At 42.0% G+C, this 25,951-nt stretch overlaps 1 protein-coding gene across 1 annotated transcript in view; it reads left to right on the top strand.

Moving 5' to 3' along the window:
* The window catches only part of CSMD1 (CUB and Sushi multiple domains 1), a 2,070,567-nt gene that overhangs the window by 1,011,477 nt on the left and 1,033,139 nt on the right, over window positions 1-25,951 (top strand). The window contains exon 5 of the mRNA XM_042241416.1: window positions 3,025-3,232. Within this exon, the coding sequence (XP_042097350.1) occupies window positions 3,025-3,232 (208 nt within the window). The remainder of the gene's footprint in view (window positions 1-3,024; window positions 3,233-25,951) is intronic.

Below are 25,951 nucleotides of genomic sequence, written 5' to 3'. Positions count from 1 at the left end.
CTAAATTAGCTTACTTTCCTGCTTTTACTCTTTGAAATGATAAAGTTGGATGTTATCTTAAGCCCAGAGGTATATTATTATAGTCCCATCCTCCTACTGAAGATGGCTGAGTGGAGGGTCAGTATAACTGACTCAAGTACAGGAAATGTTGATTCCGGCACAGGAGGAGGGAAGAGAGGGGACTTTACTGAGTTCCAAACTACCTATGAGGCCCAGGGGAATCCCTGAGCACAGCCAGGCTCATAAAGCTTATGGCCCAATGCTTTGTCCTGAGCAAAGGGCTGAGAAGTGGGGCAGAGCAAGCTGAGGAGACAGGGAGCAAGCCAAGGTAGATGAGAGAGGGCAGGGTGTTGAACCCAGGAAGGGGCCAGGGAACAGACATGGAGGCAGTGGATGCGGGGTATCGCACAGGACGATTAGTGTGGAGTCCCTGGGGCTGGGACAACACAACTGTCAAATATTGACTCCAGGGTCCCCAGCAGATCACAAAATCTTTGGATACTCAGTTCAGTTCCATTCAGTCACTCAGTTGCATCTGACTCTGGGACCCCACGGACTGTGGCACGCCAGGCCTCCCTGTCCATCACCAATGCATGGAGTTCACTCAAACTCATGTCCTTTGAGTCGCTGATGCGATCCAGCCATCTCATCCTGTGTTATTCCCTTCTCCTCACACCTTCAATCTTTCCCAGCATCAGGGTCTTTTCAAATGAGTCAGCTCTTTGCATGAGGTGGCCAAAGTACTGGAGTTTCAGCTTCAGCATCAGTCCTTCCAATGAATATTCAGGACTGATTTCCTTTAGGATGGACTGGTTGGATCTCCTTGCAGTCCAAGGGACTCTCAGGAGTCTTCTCCAACACCACAGTTCAAAAGCATCAATTCTTTGGCGCTCAGCTTTCTTTATAGTCCAACTCTCACATCCATACACGACTACTGGAAAAACCATATCTTTGACTAGATGGACCTTTGTTGGCAAAGTAATGTCTCTGCTTTTGAATATGCTGTCTAGTTTGGTCATAACTTTCCTTCCAAGGAGTAAGCATATTTTAGTTTCATGGCTGCAATCACCATTTGCAGTGATTTTGGACCCCCCCCCCCAAATAGTCAGCCACTGTTTCTACTGTTTCCCCATCTATTTGACATGAAATGATGGGACTGGATGCCATGATCTTAGTTTTCTGAATGTTGAGCTTTAAGCCAACTTTTTCACTCTCCTCTTTCACTTTCATCAAGAGGCTCTTTAGTTCTTCTTTACTTTCTGCCATAAGGGTGGTGTCATCTGCATATCTGAGGTTATCGATATTCTCCCGGCAATCTCGATTCCAGCTTGTGCTTCTTCCAGCCCAAAGTTTCTCATAATATACTTTGCATATAAGTTGAATAAGCAGGGTGACAATATACAGCCTTGACATACTCCTTTTCCTATTTGGAACCAGTCTGTTGTTCCATGTCCAGTTTTAACTGTTGGTTCCTGACCTGCATGCAGGTTTCTCAAGAGGCAGGTCAGGTGGTCTGGTATTCCCATCTCTTTTTCCACAGTTTATTGTGATCCACATAGTCAGGCTTTGGCATAGTCTAAACCTGAACTAGATTCTTTTCTAGAAGTCTGGAACTTTTCTTGGATACTCAAGCCCCTTATTTAAAATGTCATAGTAATATATGTATGTAAACTCCACACACATCCTCTCATATACTTTAAATTATTTCTAGAATATTTATAATACCTAATACAATGAAAATGCTATATAAATGATTGTCAGCATGCAGCAAACTTAAGTTTTACTATTTGGAACTTTCTAGAAATATTTTTTGTATGTTTTCCATCTGCCGTTGGTAGAATCTATGGATGCAAGAACAGACTCATTGGGAAAGAGCAGGATGCTGAGAAAGTTTGAAGGTAGGAGGAGAAAGAGGCTACAGAGGATGAAATGGTTGGATGGCATCGTCAACTCAATAGACATGAGTTTGAGCAAACTCTGGGAGATGGTGAAGGACAGGGAAGCCTGGCATGCTACAGTCCATGGGGTCACAAAAAGTCAGACATGACTGAGTGACTGAACAACAACAAAATGGATATAGAGTTCTTCAGACACAGACAGCCGAGTGTGTACTCTTTGCTAGGATTATGTGATAGGAAAGAAGGGAGGGAGGGTGGATGGGAGAAATGAGAGAAAAATGCAGGAAGAAAGAGAGGAAGGAACAGTATTTACAATGTCTTCAAAAATGTTGTCTTACAAATATTTGTCTTCCCTATATATACAGTTTACTATATACGTAACATTTTATATTAGATGATTATATAAATTGAATAGCATCTATTTTTTTTACTATGTGGAAAAAATTACAAAATCCATTTCTCTTCAAAAGAGTATTTATTCCAATGCTAATTTGTATCCTCAGTGTATTATATTTTACCTTACTGATCTTTTCCTTGTCACTTTTCCTTGATTATCCATTTTAAATTTTCATGTAGCCATTTCCTACTCAGAATCTTTTTATGATATTGGTGCATCTCTGTTTTCATCTTATTCAAGGACTTATCTGAAATTCAAAGCCAAGTGCACATTCCAAACTCTACCTGATGTAAAGATTAGGGTGGATACTTCTTTTAAGATCACTGTGTTTTCACAGCCAGCTCACAGAAAATGAAGCAAAGATGGCTAAGTACTTTTAAGACTCAAAATGTTGCCAACTTGTTTCTTTCTTCCTTTGAGAATACAGTTGAGCCGCCTGTGAATGTCAGGTTATAATAACTGCACATCATAGATCTTAGAAAAGACATAATTTCACTTCTTTCTTTAGTGGTAGTTCAGTTCAGTTCACAAGGCAATATAATTGGTATACTGTTAACGTCTTTCCATAGAACTAAACTAACAAATCAGAAGAAAGAAACCCTCTTTCCAATTGTGTGTCATGATTTTGGATTCAGAAAATATTTGCCACCCATGAAGAGCGGCGCTTGATGGAGGTACTTGTGTCTGAAGCCACTTCTAAACGTGCTTTCTCTCTTCTGCCCCTTGCAGCTGAGGGGGCCTGTGGGGGAACCTTGCGGGGGACAAGCAGCAGCATCTCCAGCCCCCACTTCCCTTCCGAGTATGAGAACAACGCTGACTGCACGTGGACCATCCTTGCAGAGCCCGGGGACACCATTGCGCTGGTCTTCACTGATTTCCAGCTCGAAGAAGGATACGACTTCTTAGAGATCAGCGGGACAGAAGCACCGTCCATATGGTAAGTGCGGGACAAGAGACATCCTTCTTTCTTGCCTTGTTCTTCTGGCTGCTAAAATGTAACCTATAGTGTGAATGATTTGTCAGAGCTTCTGGGATGTTTCTGTGTTGGTCTTAGAGCTAGAGAAGTTGTCTTGTTCTGGACACTAGAATTTGCCTCAGTTTGGGCTTATATGAAGCTACACGGACAAGGCAGCTAAGTGAGCTGAGCTAGTTTTGGATTTGGTCTGGAGTTGATTCAGTGTCAACAGATATTTTTAGATGGTGGTGATTTAAAATGTCATGGTACCAGTCATCTGTCGCCTGCGCTGCAAATGTGTGATTACCTACATCTTTTCCTTCCTGGAGACCATGTGACCAACCTTGCATGTCACAAGGGAACCGTAAATGCTCTTCTGATGCATACATAATACTGGCTATCCGATCAGTTCCCTGGCGTGTGTGCTGGTGGTGACAGGAGAAAACCCAATCAAATCCACTGTAGCCTCTGGTTTATGGTATTTCTTGCATGAGCAGACTTTGCTGTGTCGATAATACAACTGAAAAATAGATGTTTAAAGATGTAAAGTGTGCATCAAATTAAGTCATTTGATATGAGTTGAACTGGGTTTTTTGGTTTTAATTAATGTTTTAATTTCTTAGCATTTTAAGAACTGCAACTGCTACCTATTTCAGGTCTTTAACAACAAGGAAACACCACTGTAAGTTAAAAATTATTTGGAATAGAGGAAATACTGGCTCTTGATGCATTGGTGGAGGGGATGAAATGAATGATTTTGAACATCTCTAGGGGTTTAAGTTTGCATTTCAGTACAGAGACTGAAGGATAAAAATATCAAACCTGACAAATGTCATGAGTTAGACCACCTGTTTTTAAACCAATTATTAACACTGTGTTTTACTTTATTTTCCAAGACTGAACATTCAACACAGAGAATTTGTATTTATAGACGGTTATTTCCTTTCATTAATTTTATTGTCCTTATATTAAATGTTACTTCAATTAAGAGAAAAATAACCACTGCCTCTGTGATATTTGTTTTCCATTTCATTCATCTGAGCAATACTTTTAGATTGAGCAGGGTTACCCTTTTGCTTATTTCATGTTATACCATCTAAGTTTTAAGACTCAGAGATTGATTATGTTATTATCTGTGTAGCTTCTTGTAACATCAGAGCTCATGGAACCTGATACAAAGCTGAAAGTTGAGTGTCCTGGTTTCTGCTCCAAGTTCTGTTGCAAATCATCACTGTGACCTTGAACAAGTCATTTAACTGCTTATCTAAAAAGAAGCTGTACTAAATGAGCTGTACTGTTTTAAATTAATTCATTCAACATCTACTGAGTGCTTTTCTCTGTCCATCAGTGTAAGAGATTCAGTGATGCAACACTCTCCTTGATCTAAAATCACCTTGTTTTAGTTTTCAGAAAACCATTGCAATGCAAAAATATATAGTGACACATTCTTAGAAATTCAGTCATTCCTTGTTAAGGCCTTATTTCTGAGAGAGTCCAGAGATCTCAGGTATTTCCTGGATGTGATATCAGATTGGGAGGAGGGAGAGGAAAAAGTGAGGTGTGTTGGACGATGGTTGTATTAATGGCATCCGTGGTCAAGGTTGGCTTTCGCCAAACAACCTTTGTTTATGCAAGAAAGGAGACTCTACAGAGAGAATGTCCATGTCCAGGTCTGGAAGAGAAACAGGGATGCTGAGCAGAGACACGAGCACAGTGGCGCAGAGTCCTGCAGAAGGCCTTGTGGCCCTCCACACAGCGTGAGCACCCTGAGCAGGCAGACCCCTTGGTCTCTTTTGTCTGCAGTAGGCAGCCTGCAGGACTGACTGATCTTACTTGACATGGTTTTCCCATTTCTTCTTTTCTCATCCCTGCTGATTTCTCTCGCATCCTCTCCCCCTCTCTGTTTTATCTCCACCAGTCCTTTCCCAGACTCGGGTCCCCTTGTCCTTCAATATCAAACTTAGAAAAGTGTGTGGATAGACTCTTGAATGTGCTAAAATTGTGATCTGTCGGAAATGCCAGGTGGGGCTATGGCCATGTGGGTGCCTGAAAACGACAGCTCACAGTCGGGAATCTGCGTAGGGAATGTTGGAGGAATCGCCTCGTGTCTTCCTGGTGCTTGGATTCACACTGAAATGGTTTCCAGCTCTCTGAACTCTTTCTCGTGGTGTTTGCCAGGACACCACATTCAACAGCAATCTAGCAGGAGTGGGTAGGACCCGAGCAGTTGTTGAAAACACCCTGGATGGGACTTGTGCCCTGTGTGCCTTCTGGTCTAATAAACTGGGTTTCCTGTTGGTTCATCGTGGTTCCTCTCTTCTGATAGTCCTCATCCGACATGTATGGAGCTGTGCTGATAACTACCTTCTCGAGATGACTTGCACTGTCCTGTTGGTGTGCACAAAGCCCGGTGCACTCATTGAGATCCTTGCCTGTTTCTGATGAAGAGTCCAAGAGGCACAAAGGATGGGAGATGGCAAAGCTGAGGGAGCAGGTGAGGGGCGAGGCTGTGTCTGAAGGCCTCTGAACCCAAGCCACATTTTTTTTTTCACTCTAAGACTGTCCCCCCAGTGGAACTGTCCAGGTCTGAGCCTAATGGCCTGCTGGGGAGGTTTCCTTCCCCCAGTGGAACTGTCCAGGTCTGAGCCGAATGGCCTGCTGGGGAGGTTCCCTTTCCTCTGTTTCAGGACTGACACTGGGATTTGGATCCTAAAGCCTTGAGCAGGCCACCACCATAAGGGAGATGGGCTACTGGAGAAGCCTCTGAGCACACAAGTGCATCAGTCGAGTCAGAGACAGCAGAGCTTCTCAGGGTGACATTGAGTGTTTATCACAATTACAAAGAGGACTATCTTGATATGGCCACAGGACCACTTTACAAGAGAATGGTCTTCAGGGGAGGCAGAGAAGGAAAACATGGTTTTCTGAAATCACTACTGAAACATATGTGGGCACATTTACAATACAAAGCGGAGCCACTGGGTTACCTTTCCAGATTTATACCGACGCATAATGGAACTTATCTTCAAAAGACTATTATTTAACTGTAATTTTCAAGTGACAGCCTCTACCATGTGTCAGGTTCTAAATTGGTATATTTAAAAGGTTTACCCATCCCCAGACTGCAAGAAAAATACCAAGTGGCCATGTGGGTGGGTGTGCTTCGTCTCGGGCACAAGGTTACACGGCAATGACAGCAGAACCATGCTAGTGGCTGTGTGTGCAGAAAGCGTGCACACACACATATCATTTTCCAATAATCTCTCTTTGAAAGAGAGACTATACAAGCAAGGGCACTCTGAGAAGAAGCTACCTGAAAAATTGTTAAGAACAATAATAGGATTAGCCTTATTTTCAATTCATTTGGAGTGAAGTTACCAACTCAGCTATGTTTTATGTAAGGGTTTCCATGGCTACAGCAGAGGCAGTCTAAAAGTGGTGGATGATGTAAAGTTCCAAAATTGTCCATATGTTAATCATGGTGCATCGGGCGGCGGGGAGGGCGGAGAGGGGGACGGTATTTGCTTTAGCCAAAGCCACTCTGCGTCCATCAGATGAGGCTCGATTCGTTTCGAACTAGTTAGATGCTGAGTTTAGACAGGTCAGTGTCTTATACCTTCAATACCTTCTTTAAAGGGGGAGCCATCAGTCCTAATTGTCTTTGCAGAGTGGTCTAGTAATTACGATTTTTCCGACAGTCAGAAACCTGGCTAGCAGTGAGGCTAATCATGCCTTCTTACTTTCTAAAGTGATCCAGTCTAACTCCCAATTCTGGAAATATCAAGAGGAAAAAAAAAAAAAAACAAAGATTGATTTTTTTCAGCATTAAGCTACTAAGGTTTCTAAATTAAGACACGGTGGTGAAAAGAATTTGGAACATCAGAAAGTCTTGACAAAAGACCAGGAAGAGAGTGTTTGATATATTTAAAATATGCACTCATATCTGGGCATGATTATCTACCCTGTTTCGAGAGGGGGTGGGTGTGTCTAGGGGTAGAGAAGGAAGAAAAACAAGAACACACGAATGTGTTTAAGATGTGCCCCCAGACTTACTTAAATGCATTAGTTTCCTCAAAAACCTTCAGTGACTGAGCTATGAAATTTGGAATAAAACCCAACTGAAGCCTTAACAGATCAAGGCTTTTCAGAGCATAGCCCACCCTGCCCACCAGCCTGGCCTTTTTCCTCCCCGGCAAACACCCTCAGTTTGCCCTATTAAATGTACCCTGGTCTTCACCTTAGAGGATGTTTGTGTCTCTTGCGTGTATGTCCAGGAGCCAGCCTCCATGTGGAATGCCCAGGCTGCTGAGCTGAACAGACATTAAAAGACATAAGTGACATGTAGTTGGTAGAACCTGGGGAGGAGTACCGCCAGGAGGGTGTAGAACTTTACACCATTGTCCTCCCTGGAAAACCACACTGATCGCAAACTCAAGAATGCTTCTCAGCCCCCTCAGATTACCCTGGCTTCTTATATCAATAGAAAATCTGTTACATATGATTTTTTTTTAAGGCTTAAGTTTAGTTATTCACTAAGCAATATGACCCTACCCCTTTGCCTGTTGGGACTGTGTGAGATTACATGTTAGAGGACAAAAAGTAGTCTTGTAACTACACTTTATTCTGTTCCCATTAACAGGCAAAACTTCACCATTAAATCAATCTAATCAGCGATTTGCTGAAGCCAAAACAGGACTTCAAAGGAACTGGCAACGCTGAGTGAACTTCAAAGAACCCTTGAAGGGTCAATTAACACCTGCAGTGTTTATCCAGCTTGTCACTTAATTGATAATTGACTTGGTGTCTATTTAATTTCTAATGAGGATGGATTATAGAGGCATGCACAGAGCCATCAACACCCAAAAGCAGTCCCTCAGCTTACCTGCTGCCTGTACAGAAAGGAAGCCCCAACCTCTCCCTCCTCGTTTTGTTTGTTAACTGCTCATTTTAACGTCATTTTGTGGAGAATTTGCAAAACCAGCTCAGACCGTTGGTTTATCACCCAGCCCAAGTTACCCTAACAGTCACATCTTATACATCTGTAGCATTGTTGTGGAAACCAAGAAGTTAACACTGACACTAACTCACTGATGGACCTTTTTCTGCCCCAGAACTCAGTTTAGGGGTCTGTGTGGCATTGAATTCTGTGTCTTTCATGGCCTCCGAGTTGTGACTGTTTCTAGTCTTTCTGTTTCCGTAACCTTGACCTCCGTCATGTTAGTGGTTCAGCCTGGTCACGTTGTTTTGGGGGAAAAGGTAGCATTTTTCAGGTAGAAGGAGAAAGAGATCACAGAGCATCGTTCCATGACCACCAACCTGTATAATTGCTTTTTTTTAACGTTTTCCATTTTAAATTTAAATATAATGATTATATTACACAGACTTATTGTAATGTTGCATTTAAGAATTTTCTATGAAGCAAGCAAAATATAAACAGATATCCTGTATGTGTGTGTATGTATGTATCAGTCTATGAACTTCTACTTTTCTGAAACCGCTGCATGCTCTCCAAAGGCCTGAGGCCATAAATAACATGATGTCAGTATAACCCACTTCCTAAGTCCCTCTTGTACTCAAAATACATTTCTCTAAAAATTTCTTTGAATAACACATTATTCTAAAACAACTTACACTGAATAATAATATTCACCAGGTATTGCTAAGTACCAGGCAAGTGTGTAAGCAGTCACCACGACGTAGAGATACTCTTTCCCAATTTCATGGGTGAGACAGTGAACTCAGAGAAGGTTAAATGTTTTGCCTCACAGCCTCACACATTCCAAGTGGCAGAGCAGGAGTTGAAAGAGAGACAGTCCCAGACCATAATTCTTCACTTATTTAAATATGTCAAGATGATATTCCTATATGGTCTTTAAGTCAAGATAATAGAAGTAAATAGGAATAATTTTAATTTTTTATTATTAAAAAAAAAGCATGTTATACTCCAGAATTGTCCTTGAGTGACTGCTGTCTTGTCTGACCTCACTGGATGCCGCAGGGAGCCTGAGGCACTCCAAAGCCAGGTCTGGCCCCATTTTCTCCGATGATGACACAAGAACCCTCCTTTTAAAGTCTTCTTTTCCCATAAGATAAGGTGATAAATCTTACCTAGTATGGATAAATTATTTGTGTTACAGGCAATGGGAAAATTTTCCCCTTTAGGAATATAAATTCATTTCACAAAACACAAATTGCCTGATTTTTGTTGTTGGTTTTTATTTGTTTAGTTGGTTGTTGTCATTTTTTTGTTTTGTTTTGTTTTGTTTTGTTTTGTTTTTTTGGCAGTTCACCCCTCTCTTTGTATGTGGTCTTTTGTCCAGGAAGCAAAATTACAATTAAATTAACACTTTTAAATAAATTTGCTTTTTAAAAACATACTTCCTTTTAAGAGTCTGTTGTGCAAATTCTATTTTATCCATTCCCAGATAATAGTTGTAAGCTTTCTTTTATTCCCCAAATCAGCCAAATTTGTATGTCATGGTTTTCCAATTGTACATTTTGATGTCTTCATTTAAAGTTTATCTCCAACTCTGAACATCTAATTTTCATGGAGCACTGGTTAGGAGGATAAGGTAATTTTGTGCAATCTAAGGCATCTCTGAAGAATATGCCACTTTATTGCTCAGGTTCCATCCTGTGGGCACATGGCATGCAAGCTTGGAGAGTCCTGTCTGTGAGCAGTGGCTGGAACAGTGAACGTTTCCCATCACTGGACTTTAATAAGCCCAAGCACTGAAGTCATTCTGATTTGAAACCCTTTAGACAACTCAGTTCAGTTCTGTTCAGTCGCTCAGTCATGTCTGACTCTTTGCAACCCCATGGACTGCAGCACACCAGGCCTCCCTGTCCATCACCAGCTCCCAGAGTTTACTCAAACTCATGTCCTTTGAGTTGCTGATGCCTCCAACCATCCCCTTCTCCTCCTGCCCTCAATCTTTCCCAGCATCAGGGTCTTTTCCAATGAGTCAGTTCTTTGCATCAGGTGACCAAAGTATTAGAGTTTCAGCTTCAGCATCAGTCCTCCCAGTGAATATCCAGGACTGATTTGCTTTAGGATGGACTGGTTGGATCTCCTTGCAGTCCAAGGGACTCTCAAGAGGCTGCTCCAACACCACAGTTCAAAAGCATCAATTCTTCGGTGCTCAGCTTCCTTTGTAGTACAACTCTCGCATCCATACATGACTAATGGAAAACCATAGCCTTGACTAGATGGACCTTTGTTGGCAAAGTAACGTCTCTGCTTTTTAATATGCTGTCTAGGTTGGTCATAACTTTTCCTCCAAGGAGCAAGCGTCTTTTAATTTCATGGCAATTAGAGTCCATCTTTACTTTAAAAAACTAGGAGGTTTTTATTTCTGTGAATTATGAGCTTTAGAATATCTGGAACTTAGGGAACCTCCTAAGGCGATTCCTTTGTGGTTAGATAAGGAAGCTGCATCCTGCAAGGATTGGCGCCTTGCCCGTCATTACAGGGTCCTTTCGTAGGACAGAAGGCCGGTCTCTGTGTGTCCTCAGAGTGGAGCCCGCTGCCTGTGGAGCTGTTCTCGTCCGGGTGGGGCAGCAGGGCCTGTTTCCTCTAGTTTCTCCATCCTCTTGCCATAGCTTGGGATAGTAGCTAAGAGAAGCCTACTTTCTCAGTTTAGGGATATGGCCTCAGCTCTGCAACTTGCAAGCTTGAGGATGCACAGCGGGCTGCTGTAAGTCCAAGGCTGGTGTTTGTAAGATGGAAATGGCCCTGACAAGACAGCGGAGGCTTGTGAAATGGAGCAAATGAGGGGTGGTTTGCAAAGCCCTTGGCCAATGGCCTGCAACATACAGTGATTTCTATAACTGGTGGTGTGTTTATTGCTTTAAGAAACAGTGCCATAGAGATTCCAGAGTTCTCATCTTTTCAAATTAAAATGTTATTCTGAAAACCCTACACTTTTGTTTTTAACGTATATTTAATTTTAAAGGGCTATTTTTAGAAAATAACCTTCCCTTTTTAAAAAAAATTATAAACGCTTTTTTTCTTCTGTGCTGAACCTTTCAAACCTGTGTCTTATCTTTGATACACCATTCATTTTTTTTTTTTTTGAAAATCCAAATGCTATATATGCCCAGGTCATTTTACTATTAAAAGTAGACACTTAGGAATAATATAATGCAAGAACCATAGAATTTGTACCAAAGTATACATGCATATATTCAGCAAACTCTGAAGCACATAACATGTACCCACAATTGTGACGGATGCTAGTCCCATGCTTCTCAAGTGCATTGTGTGCAGGAATCACCCGGGATCTTTTTCCTTTAGGGTTACAGCTCGAGAGATCTGAGAAAGGCACTGAGGTTCTCTGTTTCCAGCAAGTCCTCTGGTGATGTGGGCGCCCCTGTTCTGTGGACCAGACCCAGAAGTGAGGCTCTTGAGCATCTGGGGGGAAAGACAGTGGACAATGAATAGCTGCAATAACAGCAGATTAAATTTCAAGATTACAGTACAGTGTTATTGACCATAGTCACAATATGAAACATTGAATCCTCAGAACTTGCCCATCTGAGAAGTGGAAATTTGGACCCTTTGACCAAATCTCCCCATTTCCCCCAACATCCAGCCCCAGGCAACTATCATTCTAGTGTTGTAGTACATGAGTTCTATAATTTTGTTTTTTAATTTAGATTCTATTTGTAAGTGGTGTGGAGCATTTGTCTTTCTCTGACTTATTTCACTTTGTCTAACGACCTCCAGGCTCATCCATGTTGTCACACATGGTAGGATTTTCTTCTTTTATGGCTGAATAGTATTCCTCTGTGTGTGTGTGTGTGTGTGTGTGTGTGTGACATTTTCTTTACCCATTTATCCATAGATGGACACTTAGCTTGGTTCCATAACTTGGTTGTTGTGAATAATGTTTTCACAAGCATAAGACTGCAGATATTTCTTTGAGATACTGGTTTCATTTCTTTTGGTCTTATACCAAGAATTGGGATTGCTGGATCCTATCCTAATTTTACTTTTAAGTTTTGGAGGAGCCTCCATACTGATTTTCATTGCTAGGAGAATAGATCTTAAAAGTTCTCACCACACACACACACACACAAAAGCTATGTAACATGATTGGATATAGAAATTATTTGGTTTTGGTAAATGCTGTATTTCCTAACGTGTATCTATATCAAATCATCATGTTACACATGTTAAACTTATACAATTTTGTCAGGTATTCCTCAGTAGATTTGGAAAAGTATTATTAATAATAATTTCAAGTTTTCTTGAAAAGTGGAAAATTTTTAGTAGTTCTGTTGCAGAGTATGATAATATAAGCTCTCTGGTCTTTGTTGAAAAGTGTCTTATAATTTTATAAGGGGTTATTGGCAGAAAATGGGGCCAACCTGGAAAGACTGAACTCATCCCTGAGTTTCCAGTTTGGGCTTCATATCATCAGTACATAGCCCCCACCCGCTCCGTGGAGATTCCAACTTAATTAGCTGAATCAGCTTGGCGGTAGTGCTGACTGCTAGGAGTTGAGGGGTAGGGGTGGTCAGAAGAGAAAGATACACAGTATTTCAGTGGCTGGCAAACATTTTGAGCAGTATTAGCATGTTTCCAGTCTCTTGATAGGTGTGCATTGAAAATAAACTTGGTCCAACTCCTGGAGATGGTGAAGGACAGGGAGGCCTGTGGTGCTGCAGTCCATGGCATTGCAAAGAGTGAGAATGACTTAGAGATGGAACAACAACAGCAATTGAAAATGAATCATCTGAAATCTTTAGAGAACATTGGGTTAAAGAGTTCGTTTCATTTGCCAAAGATTCTCAACCTTTTAATATCTTACTTAACATCAGCTACGGGATGTAGCGATTCACCAAGAATATTTGACCGTGAATTGCATGTCTTTGGTGGGATGTAGATTAACACCTGGGACCGTGGGTTAGGAGAAAGCTCTGCTTCCTGACATATCACAGAGACTGACCTGATCTGATTCCAGGCAAGGTTTGCATTCCATTTTGCACCTTAGACTGAAAGTGACTTGATCCTCACTTGCTGTTTCCTCTAGCCTTGCCCTCAACCCCTTTTCCCTGTCTGCAAAGCCTCCTGTTCTGCTGTGTCAGCAAGTCCTTCGTCATCAGTTCAGATGATGAGAGAGAGAGAGTTGGCCTTGGAGTGAGAGTGATGATGGATTAAAATGTGTTTCTTTCTTCTGTGTAGCTGGGTGATTTGGATTAGCTGTTCAGACTCCAAGAGTTTTCGTTTCCCAACTGTAAAATGAGGTTAATGATACTTAGCTTGCAGAGCAAAGATTAAAATATAGGTCATAACTCTGTCGCTGTCCATGGTACAGAGATTCTGAATAAGCCGTATCCATCATGATTGCCAGGCTGTGTATGAAACATGAGATATCAGCTGTGGAGGTGAAGAGAGCAGTCAGAGTTTGAGGAAAGAGAAACAATTACCTCGTGAGGCCATTAAAGAGTGTTTCAACGACCCTGAGAGCAGAATGTGTGGACAGAAAACGTGCGGGGACATTTTGAACATGGGATGTGCAAAATGTTTAAAATATATGTATTTATATATAAATGAATATATATCTATATATATATATATCGTTGCTGTTGTTCAGTCGCTAAGTTGTGTCCCACTCTTTGTGACCCCATGGACTGCAACATGCCAGACTTTCCTGTCCTTCACCATCTTCTGGAGTTTACTCAAACTCATGTCCATTGAGTTCGTGATGCCATCCAACCATCTCATCCTCTGTTTTCCCCTTCTCCTCCTGCTTTCATTCTTTCCCAGAATATATGTATCAACTTCCCAGGTGGCACTAGTGGTAAAGAACCCATCTGCCAATGCAGGGGATATTAGAAACATAGGTTTGATCCCTGGGATGAGAAGATTCCCTGGAAGAGGACACGGCAACCCATTCCAGTACTTGCCTGGAGAATCCCATGGACAGATGACCCTGGAGCCTGAAGGGCTATGGTCCATAAAGTGTGAAAGAGTCAGACAAGACTGAAGCAACTTTGTGTGTGTGTGTGTGTGTGTATACCCTTGGCTGTACAGCAGAAACTCACACAGAACAGTGAAGGAACACAACATTTCAAATGTCCAGGACTCATGGTTGGAAAGTTTGGGGGTTTCTGGCTGTGTTCAAGGATCTCCATTTTGATCAGTGCTCTAGAAGAGTTCCAGGGAATGCAACTTCTAAAAACAGGGGGATGCCTTATGGAGAAATTCTGATGCTCTCAGCTAGACCAGGGGCAATTTCGGGGGCCTTCCCTACTTGCCCTTTCCTGTTGCCATCACAGAACACCAGTGTGATTGAAGGTGGAAACTCTTTCCAAAGATCTTCTAAGGCAGTTGGTCCAGAATTAGCTGAGGGACCCTCTCATTTCAGCTGTAGCTCCCAGATATGTGACCCTGGATAGTAGAGTGGCTCCTGTAGGCAGACTAGGAAAGGAGTCAGACATTCAAGAAAGAGCATATAAGAAGGGAAACTTGAGGCTAGGGTTGGTGAAAAAAGTGAAAAGCATGCAGCTCATCCAGACTGGGTTTGAGATGTCCAAAGGAAGAAAGCACAATGAATTGGACAAGAAAAACTTATTTGGGAGCCAGAGACAGATGCAAGGGAGTGAACTTCAGCATGGAGGATGACACAGTGGTGAACCTCAGTGTTGAGACAGATGCAAGGGTGAACCTCAGCGTGGAGACAAATGTAGGGGTATACCTCACCATGGAGGACATGCAGGGGTGAACCTCAGCATGAGTCAGGTGCAGGGGTGAACTCAGCATGGAGATAGACTTAGAGGTGAACCTCAGCATGGAGACAGGCATGGGGTGAAGCTCAGCATGGAGGAAGTAGTTGCCAGAAGCTGGAGTGAGATTCCTGACATCCCCCGCAGAGTTTTCTTGTGTCCACAAATCAGTTTTGTGAAGGTTTCATGTACTAGAAGGAGGCCACCACTCCGTACAGGCAGACTGCCAGTATTCAGAAGAAGAGCAAGCGAGTAAATTATGTGTACATTTTCTGTAGCTTTACATTGGGCAACTTTTAAGCAGTTGACCCCATTCAAAAGTGTGTGTGTGTGTGTGTGTGTGTGTGTGTGTGTGTGTGTGTGTGTGTGTGTGTATGTTAGACCAGGTAAGAAGGTATGCCTATATTTGAAAGAAAGAAAATGAAAGTTGCTCAGTTGTGTCTGACTCTTTGCAACCCCTGGACTACTCAGTCCGTGGAATTCTTTAGGCCAGAATACTGGAGGGGGTAGCCATTCCTTTCTCCAGGGGATCTTCTCAACCCAAGGATCAAGCCCAGATCTTGCAGGTGGATTCTTTACTGCCTGAGCCACCAGGGAAGCCCTATATTTAATTTCTGTTTTTTTTTTAATGTGTAATGTAATCCTGATGACTGGAAATAGATATGTCTGCAGGAAAAATCATCTCTATATCTGGATCATCCACTTCTCTCCCATTACCGCCAGATTCTAGTTCATAGTTTGTATAGCTTTGTAGAGTTACCATGAATTGGATCAAAGCCTGAAATCAGGTATTGACTTTGCAAACATCAGTTCAAGCTCTCTCTCTCATTTCCTCCCTTCCTCCTGGTTTGTGTGCTCCGACACACATACACAAACATTTGCATATGTGAGTGCGCGTGATATAGACGCTGAGCTCAGATCCAAGAAAACACATTGATTTTTTGGAAAAGAAAATTGGCAATCTGTTCAAATCAAGCTCTAGTTATATTTTTTTTCTTTCTTTAACTAAAAAAAAAAGTTAAAATATTATACTTGACGATAGTATTTTTTTTCTTTGATGTACCTAGTTGAAAAATCATAATCTTATATTTAAGAGTGTTAGGATTCAAAAAAAAAAGTCATTACTTAATGTTGTATTCCATTCTAGAAACATATATTAGTGCATCTCTATCTAGCTTTATCATCTTAAAACCAAAGGCACTAACTGTTGAAATTAAACATTCCAAATTGGAAAACAGCTACTGATCTGTAGCCTTTGGCAGTGGATTGGAATTTAGCTCAGTACATTGGGAACAAGTGTGAAATTTTAGTAAGAACACCAATCTGACATTTGATGTGAAGTTTGCCACTGGTTTTGAGTATCGTTTCACTGTATAGATCATGTTTTACAAGTACAGCTTGATAGTCTTTGGGCCAGAATTTTCTGTGACTGCTCTGCACTCCCGAGCTACAATCGAGCGTCCCAAGAGATGACTCAGAGGTTCCCTAAGGAAAGAATCTGTGGCAGCAACCCCATCATCATGAACTTGTAATGAAAACACATCTCTCAGAGTCAGCAGCATGACCTGAGGAGGGCCGCTGTCTGAGAGCATTGTGATAAAAGGAGTCCATGGAAGAAAAGCAAAGTCAGAAATAAAAACGGCCTCGCCATTAACAAGGGCTGTTGCGGGACTGGTGGGCAGTTTTCTGGTCCAAGGTTTGGGCAGGTAGCTCCATAAGCCTGTTTTCATGAATGGCTTAATATACAGGTGAAGGTTTGCTGACAGTCAAGGTTATATTAAGTGTGGGAGGAAACAGGAGATACTGGCGACCATCTGAATTGCTGGACATTCCAAGAGGAAGAAGTCTGCAGCCTGGGTTGGAATCCCAGCCCACAGTTTATCGGGCTCTGTCTTCGTGGGTTGATGAGGCCCAATTTTTTTTTTTTTTCCTGCGGGGTGGAAGTTTCCAGGTTGTTGTGGGGCTGTGGCAGGGAGGATGCTCATGGCTGAGCCCTGCCCTTGGCCCAGGGTTGGGGGCGGTGCTGTGACCGTGGTGGTTACTTTTCTTGCTGCCGTCACAGTGGTCCCTTGGCTGCTCCTTCCTTCATCTCTGTCTTGGTTTTCTACCGTCAGCATCTCCCACATGAGAGCGGAGAAGCGTCCTTAGCTTGTGCCCAATCCTCCTGCACTCCATCCTCAGAGGCCTGCCTTGTCTGCTGGCAGCTGGCCTCTCCGGGCAACATCTTGCCCACTTACTTCAGTAGGATCTTTCTTAAAAGTAGTGCTTCTTAATGATGGGTGACCTTCTCATGGATATTCCAGATCTAGATAATGCATATCATTCATGGTGAATCAGTACTCTTCTCCTCATGGGTTGTTTAATCATAGTAACAATAACAACAGTACTTAAGACCTAGATATGGATTCTGTGCACCAACCGTGGTTATAAACACTTAATTCTACCAGCTACCCTTCTGTATGTGCAATTATGATCCCCATCTGCAGATGAGGAAACGAAAGATATCATAAATCACACAGCATCCTACAGCTCATGAATGCAGGTCCAGGACATAAACCTGACAGCTTGAAGTTTGGCCAGCTCGTGGTTCACTCTGTGTAGCTTTATACTGCAGGAAGCCTATCGGACAAAATCAAGTATTCCTGGTAGGTGTGCTGATGACCCATTTAGGAAGGAGGTTCTAACTACTCCTCGTACTGTCTTTGCCAAGCGTGTGGGGTGTAGGATCTAAGTTCCCCGTTGCATGTTTATGGAGTGTATGAATGAACTACCTAACAGTCTTTCTTCAGGGGACTCTTAGAGTCAAAGAGAGAAATGATGACATGACAGATCGTTAAAAAGCAATCAGAGGGGGACATCACCAGTCTCATTTATCAGATTTAAAATATAAAATGTGAGCCATGTGTTGTAAACAGAGTTTGAAAAGACTTAAGTAAGCAAGATTATATTTTCTCTACTGGGGAAAGCATTGTGGATTCCATACGGCAGTTATGTGGCGTGTCCAGCATAACTTCCACCCCAATTTTATACTGGTGGTCTCCTGGCATTTGGGCACGTGTTACACAAGTAGCCAGTATTGGAGTAAACCGGCAGGAGGGGCATTTTTGACTGTGGGGAAGCCATAGTTTGCACATGGTAGTTTATGGGGCCCCTGGGTGTGGGTAGTGGTGTGGACCCAGATGAGGGGAGGATGTACTCTTTAGTGGGAAACCCCATGGGAATTTCAGCCTAAAAAGACTGCCTTCAGCTGAACACAGGGAAGGGTTTGTAGAGACGCTAACTCTGAACAACACAGCTGCACTTCATGGGGTTGGACATGACTTAGCAACTGAATGATGATTAAGTGATATATTGGAAAATGCTTTGTAGTCTGTAAAGCACTGAACAATGATGCAGTTGACTTTATATTTTAAAAATGTAGAAAGAGGGAAACAGAGAAAAGTAACTCACTGGGAACAGAAGATGCGACCTTGATGAGCTTGGGAGCTGAAAGAACGTAGGCACGTCTGTGCCGTCAACAGCGTAAGAGCCCTGCGAAGCCCCCTTCCTAGTTCCTGTGTTTTCACCCCAGCTTGGCTGGCTGAGGAGGCAGCCACACTGTTAGAGCAAGTGATCTTTCTGGAGCAACCCTCTCTGTTTACTAGGTTTATCCATGACTGCCTGCAATTCAAACAGCCTCTAAAATTGAGGTACTTTTCCACACTACCTTAGTCAGCTTGGTCTCCTAAGATAAAGTACCATAAACTTACTGGTTTACAAACAACAGGAATTTGCTGCTCACAGTTCTGAGCCTGGGAAGTCCATGATCAAGGTGCCAGTCCACTCGGATCCTGGTGAGAGTCCTCTCCTGGGGTGTGGATGACTGTCTTCTCCGTGTGTCCTCACTTGGGCACCAGGGTGGGTTGGGGGAAAGTTTAGTCTCTTCCTGTTCTCACAAAGACACTAATCCCATCACAGGGCCCCACCCTCACCACCTCATCCAAACCTTATTGCACACCAAAAACCCCACCTCCTCTTATCACCACACTGGGAATCGGGCTTCAACGTATGGATTCTGGGGGGATGCAGACCTCCGTCTACAACACACACCACATCCTGTGAGTTAAAAGCAGATTAACAGCCAAGTTTCCTACTTTCTTTCTCTCTCCCTTTTGTCTCTGCAGGCGTGCTGACACCTCCTTAACTTTTCATCAACATTTCTCTCATGTCTTTAGCAGCAATCAAAATAAAATAATACTTGCCTGGCACCTCTGATACAATATTCAAAATACATGAGAACATATTGCAGTCTGCTGCTAGAGAAGATGTCCTGCATTTCCTGATCTAAAACGTTGTTACAGAGATTTTACCTGTGTGTGTGCGCTCCACTCTGACCACAGTTATAAACCCGGCAAGGGACAGAGGTGCCATGCTTAAATGGGTAAAGCAGAGCCTTCTAGTGTTGCTCTGTGTCGCCCACATACTGCTGTGTACATCTGGAAGAGACATCTTATGGCCCAGGTGTTGCATGATATTATTATTTTTCTTCTTGTCATCTTCTAATTGCTGTAAAGCCCACGCTTCTAGGAGGCAGTTTAAAAGCAATGGAACCTGTGGTTTGCAATCAACTGCATATTATGACATGAATTCCCCATCCACTCACTGTTCCCATATTGTGTTCCTTTCATTAAAGCTAATGGGAGCACTGGGAAGGTGATCAATGGTAGGCCAGACCTCAGTAAACAGAGGATGTCTCAGAGATGGGAAGCCACCTTCCCTTCAAAGCATCATGATTGTAATATGCTCATGTAATATTTCGGGGACACATCTTTTACACCAATATCAGCACGTTCAATTAGTGATAATTAGAGCCCATCTGGGAAGAGCCATCTCAGTACCACTGTGAAGAGGACGAACAAGGCAGATGATACTCTTCATTCGAATCACTTCCCCGCATACATGCCTGAGTCTCTTCATTAGCCCCTAAGAGAATCTATCCTTTCCAAACTCACCTGTGGGTGTTATATTGCTGCACTGCAAGACGAATTGAAGCATTTACAATTATGGACACATCCTTGAGTTTCTTGGAATAACATCTTTATTGATAGGTAGAATCCAGGAGTACAAATAGAATATGAGTTGAATAAATCTGTGAACTATAAAATATTGTATAAATGAGAGGCAAAATTAGGTCTGCTTAAGAAGTCTGAAGTAAAGAGAGGAGTATGAAGCAGTTGGTGTCTTGAGGGATGGCAGGTTATGGGGTGACTGAAGCTTCAAGTGATTACCCACTGACCCCAGCCCCCGAGGTCCCAGGGTACAGCCCGCATGGGGAACCTGGGGTCACAAGTTTGCTGGAGATGAGCTGTTAATTCACTAGATAGGAGGCTTTTCTTCAAGGCAGACCTTGCCCTTCATTTTTTTAGTCCCACAGGAAGTTCTCAGTACTTGGGTTGAAGATGGAGTTGTCGTGTAAAAATTCAAATTTCCAGCCACTTCATTCAGCACTTGCTCAAGTAGTCTCTCTTTTCTGGGGGAGCTACAGTATAAGATGAACATAACAGTCAGACATACATGCAAGCTTGTGGTGCCATTATCGTGAAATGGATCCAGGGCTCTCTTACCGTTCTTTTGTTTATGAATTTATCCCTAACCTGTGTTTACAAATTACGCCCATTGCCTTGTTTGAACAAAACACATACAGAATAATATAATGAAATAGAAAATGAAAGCCAGGAGGAATGAATTAATTAACTATAAATGGAGATGAATAGAATGGCAGAGACCAAAATTAATATTTAATTTTTAATTTCCAGCCATCTGTGGCAAAAAGGGGAAGTTGGCAATTTACCACACTCTTATTAGCGGCAAAGGGAAGTTACCAAGTTTCTCTTGGTTTTTTAACATGAAATTTGAAAGTAAAATTTAACCTGGGACTTTTTACCTGGGTCCCAGAAGAATAAAAATATGTATTGTTCTGAATAGGAGAACTGTGGATTACCTGTGAGTGTCCCTCAAGGTAAATTTTTTAAAGTCAAGTTGATGATATCCAAAGCAGTTCAGAGAAGAAACGCACATCCGCACAAACCGACACTTATACCTTTCTTGCTTCAGCAAGAATTATTTTCATCTTCTATTTTAGGTTGCTATGCTGGGTACCTGTGGCAGGCAGGCTGTTCAGAAAGGAATCAGGCATAATTTGTCTTCAGGGAATCCATGATCTAGTTGGATCATCTTGTAGGAATTACTGTAGTAGGTAGACTGTGGTAAGTAATCATAAGAAAGATAACGAATGTTAGCTGATTATAATCTCCGGAATTAATATATCATTTCTGTTTGAGAGCTCAGAATAAATTTAATAGTGGAAGTTTCATCCTAGGATTTTGTAATGTTGACATTAGAATGAAAAGAACAAAACATACATCCAAGTGGGGGGAAAAATGGAAGCAAAGGTGATCACAGTTTCCAATAAGCCACCCCCCATAGACCTAGCAGGTGACCTGAGTCTGATCCCTGGATTGGGACGATCCCTTGGAGGAGGGAATGGGTACCCACTCCAGTAGTCTTGCCTGGAGCATTCCATGGGCAGAGGAGCTTGGTGGGCTGCAATGCACAGGGTCACAAAGAGTCAGAAACGACTGAGTGACTAATATTTCCACTTGTCACTTGCACAGACTTGCCAACACACAGCCTCATACCCTCAAATACACATTTCCTGATTCATTCACTGGCCTGTCATGTCTAGGTGATATGTAAACTACTGGCCAACTAATATAATTATCTTGCTGTTAACTAAAATAGCAGGGAATGTAACGTTTTCATTCCAATATTGCAGAATGTGAATCTGTATTTAAAAGCTCCCTTTAAACCCAGGTGTGGCAGGAAATGCTCATATGCATCTTTAGAAACTGTTCATAGTAGATCCAGTCACTCTGTCAATAGCCTCTATCAACTGCTCTCCTTCTCTGAGAAACACTTCTCTCCATTAAGAGATGTATGTCAACAATTTGGAAACTAAACGGGCTCTTGTGTGTCGGTTTCCCTGGAGGGTACAAGTTTAATTACTCACCCTGATCTCTTGTGGGACACACTCCATTTTTCAATAAGCTGTATTTTTTTTTTTTTGGTATGTAATCAGTAGAGAGTATATAAAGTGGGTAATTAAGCCCCATCAATTAATAATACTTTTGTATTTGTTGTGTAAATATAGCTGGAAACAAAATCTATGTACTTGCCAATTGTTCTTTTCTTTTTGTTCCTGTCGGTTGTTCGTTTATTTATTTATTGTTTTTAATTTGAGGATAATTGCTTTAAATGTTGTGTTGGTTCCTGCCATACAGCAAAGTGAATCAGCCACAAGTGTGTGTGTGTGTGTGTGTGTGTGTATGCACGTATATGCGTAGTCCCTTCCTCCTGAGCCTCCCTCTCCACTGCGGCACCCCTGTAGGCTGTCATGGAGCACCAGGCTGAGCTCCCTGCGCTGCACAGCAGCTTCCCACCAGCTATGCTATGCGTCTTACACACAGTAGTGTCTGTATGGCAATGCTACTCTCTCATTTCATCCCAGCCTTTCCTCCTCCCACCCCTACCCATGTCCATTCTCTACATCTGCATCTCCATTCTTGCCCTGCAAATAGGTTCATCAGTACCATTTTTTTCTAGATTCCATATATATATATATATATATATATATGTTAATGTACAACATCTGTTTTTCTGACTTACTTTACTCTGTATAATAGGCTCTAGGTTCATCTACTTCAATTCAACTGACTCAAATTCATTCCTTTGTATGGCTGAGTGATATTCAATTATTCTTTTCTAATACGTTTGGCTTTAACATAAATCTAGACTCTAAATGTAAAAATATTTTTAAACAATAGAGTAAAAAGAGAAAATTTTTCATGTCATAGCTCAAAGAGTAAGAGCTGTGGAGTCAGACAAACCCCCTTGTTTGACCACTTAGATGAGTAGCTAATGTAGCTCAGATTAATTCTGTTTTCTTTATGTCTGGAGAGACCATCTGCCTAGACCATGATCACTGATTCATTCTTTCCATTTGATTTTTTAATGTACATTTTCTAGGCTCTGTGCAATGTCCTTGTCTTCATAGAGTTTGCAATATATAAACATATTTAAAAAAAGAAAATACCTACAATTTATGGGAAAAGTCATGAATGAAATGAGATCAAAAGAAAGACACTTTGGTAAAACAGTGTTCCAGGTGGTAGGGAAAACGGGAGATTTGGAGAGACAGAAATTAAACAGGAAAGCGCAAAAGGAGATCCCATTTAAATGAGTTTCATCAGTGCTTGAAAGCAACTGGTCCAAATTTTCCAGCAATTGGTCCAAAGCAAAAGCTGAGGTCATTCATCACCACTAGACCGGCCCTTCCAGAAATGTTAAGGGAGGTCCTCAAGAAAAAATGTAAGGATGCTGTGCATAAAAGGAAAACGTGAAAATGTATACTCACTGGGAAAGTCAGTTATAATCCCATGAAGTTCAGAAAAAAAGGAAGGCAATTGATTAAAAAAAAAGCTACCTGTATATCCCCTTCTAAGCTGGGGAAAGAAGATAAACTGTTAAGTCTTCAGATCAGAAATACTCGTTTTCAAATAACTCCTCTAGGATATCGGTTCTGGTGAACTGTCATATCAGAACTAAATGTCTCCCACCCACACAAGGTGCTCACCTGCAGAGGATGTTACTTCCCTAGAAGGCCAGCTTTTGCTCTTTCGAAGATCTGAATTCTCCCTGCACTTGAGGGTTTGCAGTGATTGGACTCCAACTCTGAAAGTTTAATCTGACTGTATTGAATAGGTCAAGGGCAACAATAACTAGAAATTATACATGGACAGTATGATTTGAAGTTAAAAACAGACAACCAATTTTCAAAGGTGAGTTATCAGGGAACAGTTTGAACTACCTGGTGATGATTTCCTCTCTTTCTTTAGCTTGTGTCCAGTGAAGTGTGTGCCAACCATGGTCTTTGAATCACTCATCTCCTGGACATTCTTAAATCAGTCCTACTAAGCAGTGCTCTGAAGCCATAGGAGTTTCATTCCCAGGGATGTCTTTCATAGGCCACGTGAGGTATGCATCATCTCTCAGAAACCTCGGGCCAGCCTCCCAGCACGGGAAGAAGCCACTGGAGCAACAGCCAGTGGATGAAGAGCCTCCCCGCTCCCTCCCACCCAAGAGTCATTCCACTGTGACTTATTAGTGTGTTTGTTTAATTGGATTTGTGTAGGGGCACTGAATGGGTTCCACCCAATAATTAAAAAAGGAAATGTCCAGTTTAGCACTAAAAGGCTCAGAGCCTCAGTGTCTACAGACATTTTTCAGTTGTTCCAAAATCATCATATCATGAAGGGGAAAAACAAGTACATTTGCAACAACCCTTTCTGTCACCTGGCTCTTTCTATGTAAGAATATTAATAGAAAAGTAATGGATGGCATAGAGAAAGGGTTGAGTCTTAGAGGAGAAGGCCGCAGAGGATGAGGGTTAGATGACATCACCAGCTTAATGGACGTAAGTTTGAGCGAACTCCTGGGGACAGTAAAAGACAGGGAAGCCTGGTATGCTGCAGTCCATGGGGGTCGCAGAGTTGGACATGACTTAGCAACTCAACAGCAGCAACAACACGGAATCGATCCCAGAGGCTGAGTGATGAGCATGCAAATCAGAGTCCAGGAGAGGGACTCTGCTGGAGGCAGGGGCCACTGTGGCGTACGCGTGCCTGGCCACCACCTGGAAGTCATCTGGGCAGTGGTATTAAGAAAGGAAGGCAAACTGCTGGACATGATTTGAATGTGGAGACTCTAAGAGTGATTTCTCAGAAAAACTGTCATCAATAATCAGTCTGCTGGTTGATTAATTTCAACTGCCTTCTGCCCACCACACCAGAAGCCCCAGTATTTATCATCATCATTTTATAAAGCACATTCTAGGCCTATTATAATGAGCATGTAAAACATGATTGAGAATCTTCTTGAAAACTATGAGACAGTCATTATTCTACAAATTAAAATCTTGGCTAAAGGTGTTAAATATAAAGCTAGATTGTCGAGTGTGTAGATCATCACCCTTCTTCCAGCCCAGGATTCTTGGCAGTGCGCCATGGAACTCTTGTGAGCAAATCTGAAGTATTTGTACCCCTCATCAGAATTTGAAAGAAGATTCTGTAATTAATTATTTCTTGGCTTTTTGTTTTCTGGTTTGGTTATCTCCTGTTAACCAAATTTATTTACATTCATTAGTAAGTTACTCCAAGCAGTTGGGTAAAACTATTTTATAGGCTTACAGTTTTAACCATGACATAATTTGGCAGTAGCCCAATTATATATTTTGCATACAGACATGCATCATAATTTTCAAATCATTAGAAGTAGAGGTTTTTTTAAGGTTATGAAAAAAATGTCATTTGGAAGCTGTGTTTTTGCCAGATGAGATTTAAAATAGTTAAAAATACACAGATCATTTTAAACATTAACAACTTCATCCAGCACAAATGTTTTCATTAAAGTGAGTTCTGGGAGTGAAGGAGGGTTGGGATTTGCTCCATTCAATCAAGATAATTTTATTATAACACCTGATCAATTGATATATTATTTTGAATAATTTAAAGTAATATGATACCAGGCCGACTTTACTTAAAATCTTTACTTAAAAACATATGTGAATTATCCTATTATATACTCTATAAATAGGTGCTTGCTGCTGCTCCTGCTAAGTCGCTTTAATCGTGTCCGACTCTGTGCAACTCCATAGACGGCAGCCCACCAGGCTCCCCCGTCCCTGGGATTCTCCAGGCAAGAACACTGGAGTGGGTTGCCATTTCCTTCTCCAATGCATGAAAGTGAAAAGTGAAAGTGAAGTCGCTCAGTCGTGTCAGACTCTTAGCGACCCCATGGACTGCAGCCCACCAGGCTCCTCTGTCCATGGGGTTTTCCAGGCAAGAGTGATGGAGTGGGGTAAATAGGTGCTTA

Source organism: Ovis aries, chromosome 26 (genome assembly GCF_016772045.2).
Source record: "Ovis aries strain OAR_USU_Benz2616 breed Rambouillet chromosome 26, ARS-UI_Ramb_v3.0, whole genome shotgun sequence".
Lineage (NCBI taxonomy): Eukaryota > Metazoa > Chordata > Mammalia > Artiodactyla > Bovidae > Ovis > Ovis aries.
This window is presented reverse-complemented; position numbering and strand designations above follow the sequence as displayed.